The sequence below is a fragment of the Merops nubicus genome, unplaced genomic scaffold (genome assembly GCF_000691845.1).
Source record: "Merops nubicus isolate BGI_N331 unplaced genomic scaffold, ASM69184v1 scaffold29744, whole genome shotgun sequence".
Taxonomy (NCBI): Eukaryota; Metazoa; Chordata; class Aves; order Coraciiformes; family Meropidae; genus Merops; species Merops nubicus.
In genome coordinates, this window is record NW_008602734.1 from 16,577 (window position 1) to 16,848 (window position 272).

Below are 272 nucleotides of genomic sequence, written 5' to 3' on the forward strand. Positions count from 1 at the left end.
ACAGACAGGAGACTGCATTGAACCTGTCCACCAACGGCATTAGCAGTATCAACATGTCAATAGAAATAAATGGAGTTGTCTACACAGGTAAATAGAAGGGCCGCTTGGCCCGTGTAATTGCGGCTGGGAAATCCAATAACTTATAGCCACTGCCTGGCCAGCAAGTCCTTCCTTCAATCTGATGTCTTTACTATAAAATCCATCGTAATGAAGTGGCAGGGCCTGGGGAGAGAGGCCAGGAGAAGGAGGGGGTCAGTGAGGATGGAAATTGG

At 48.2% G+C, this 272-nt stretch overlaps 1 protein-coding gene across 1 annotated transcript in view; it reads left to right on the forward strand.

The window, feature by feature from the left end:
- The window catches only part of LOC103771173 (AT-rich interactive domain-containing protein 3A-like), a gene marked incomplete at its 5' end in the record, with an annotated part of 6,129 nt that overhangs the window by 5,045 nt on the left and 812 nt on the right, over positions 1–272 (forward strand). The window contains one exon of the mRNA XM_008938463.1: positions 5–87. Coding sequence (XP_008936711.1) covers positions 5–87 — 83 coding nt within the window. The remainder of the gene's footprint in view (positions 1–4; positions 88–272) is intronic.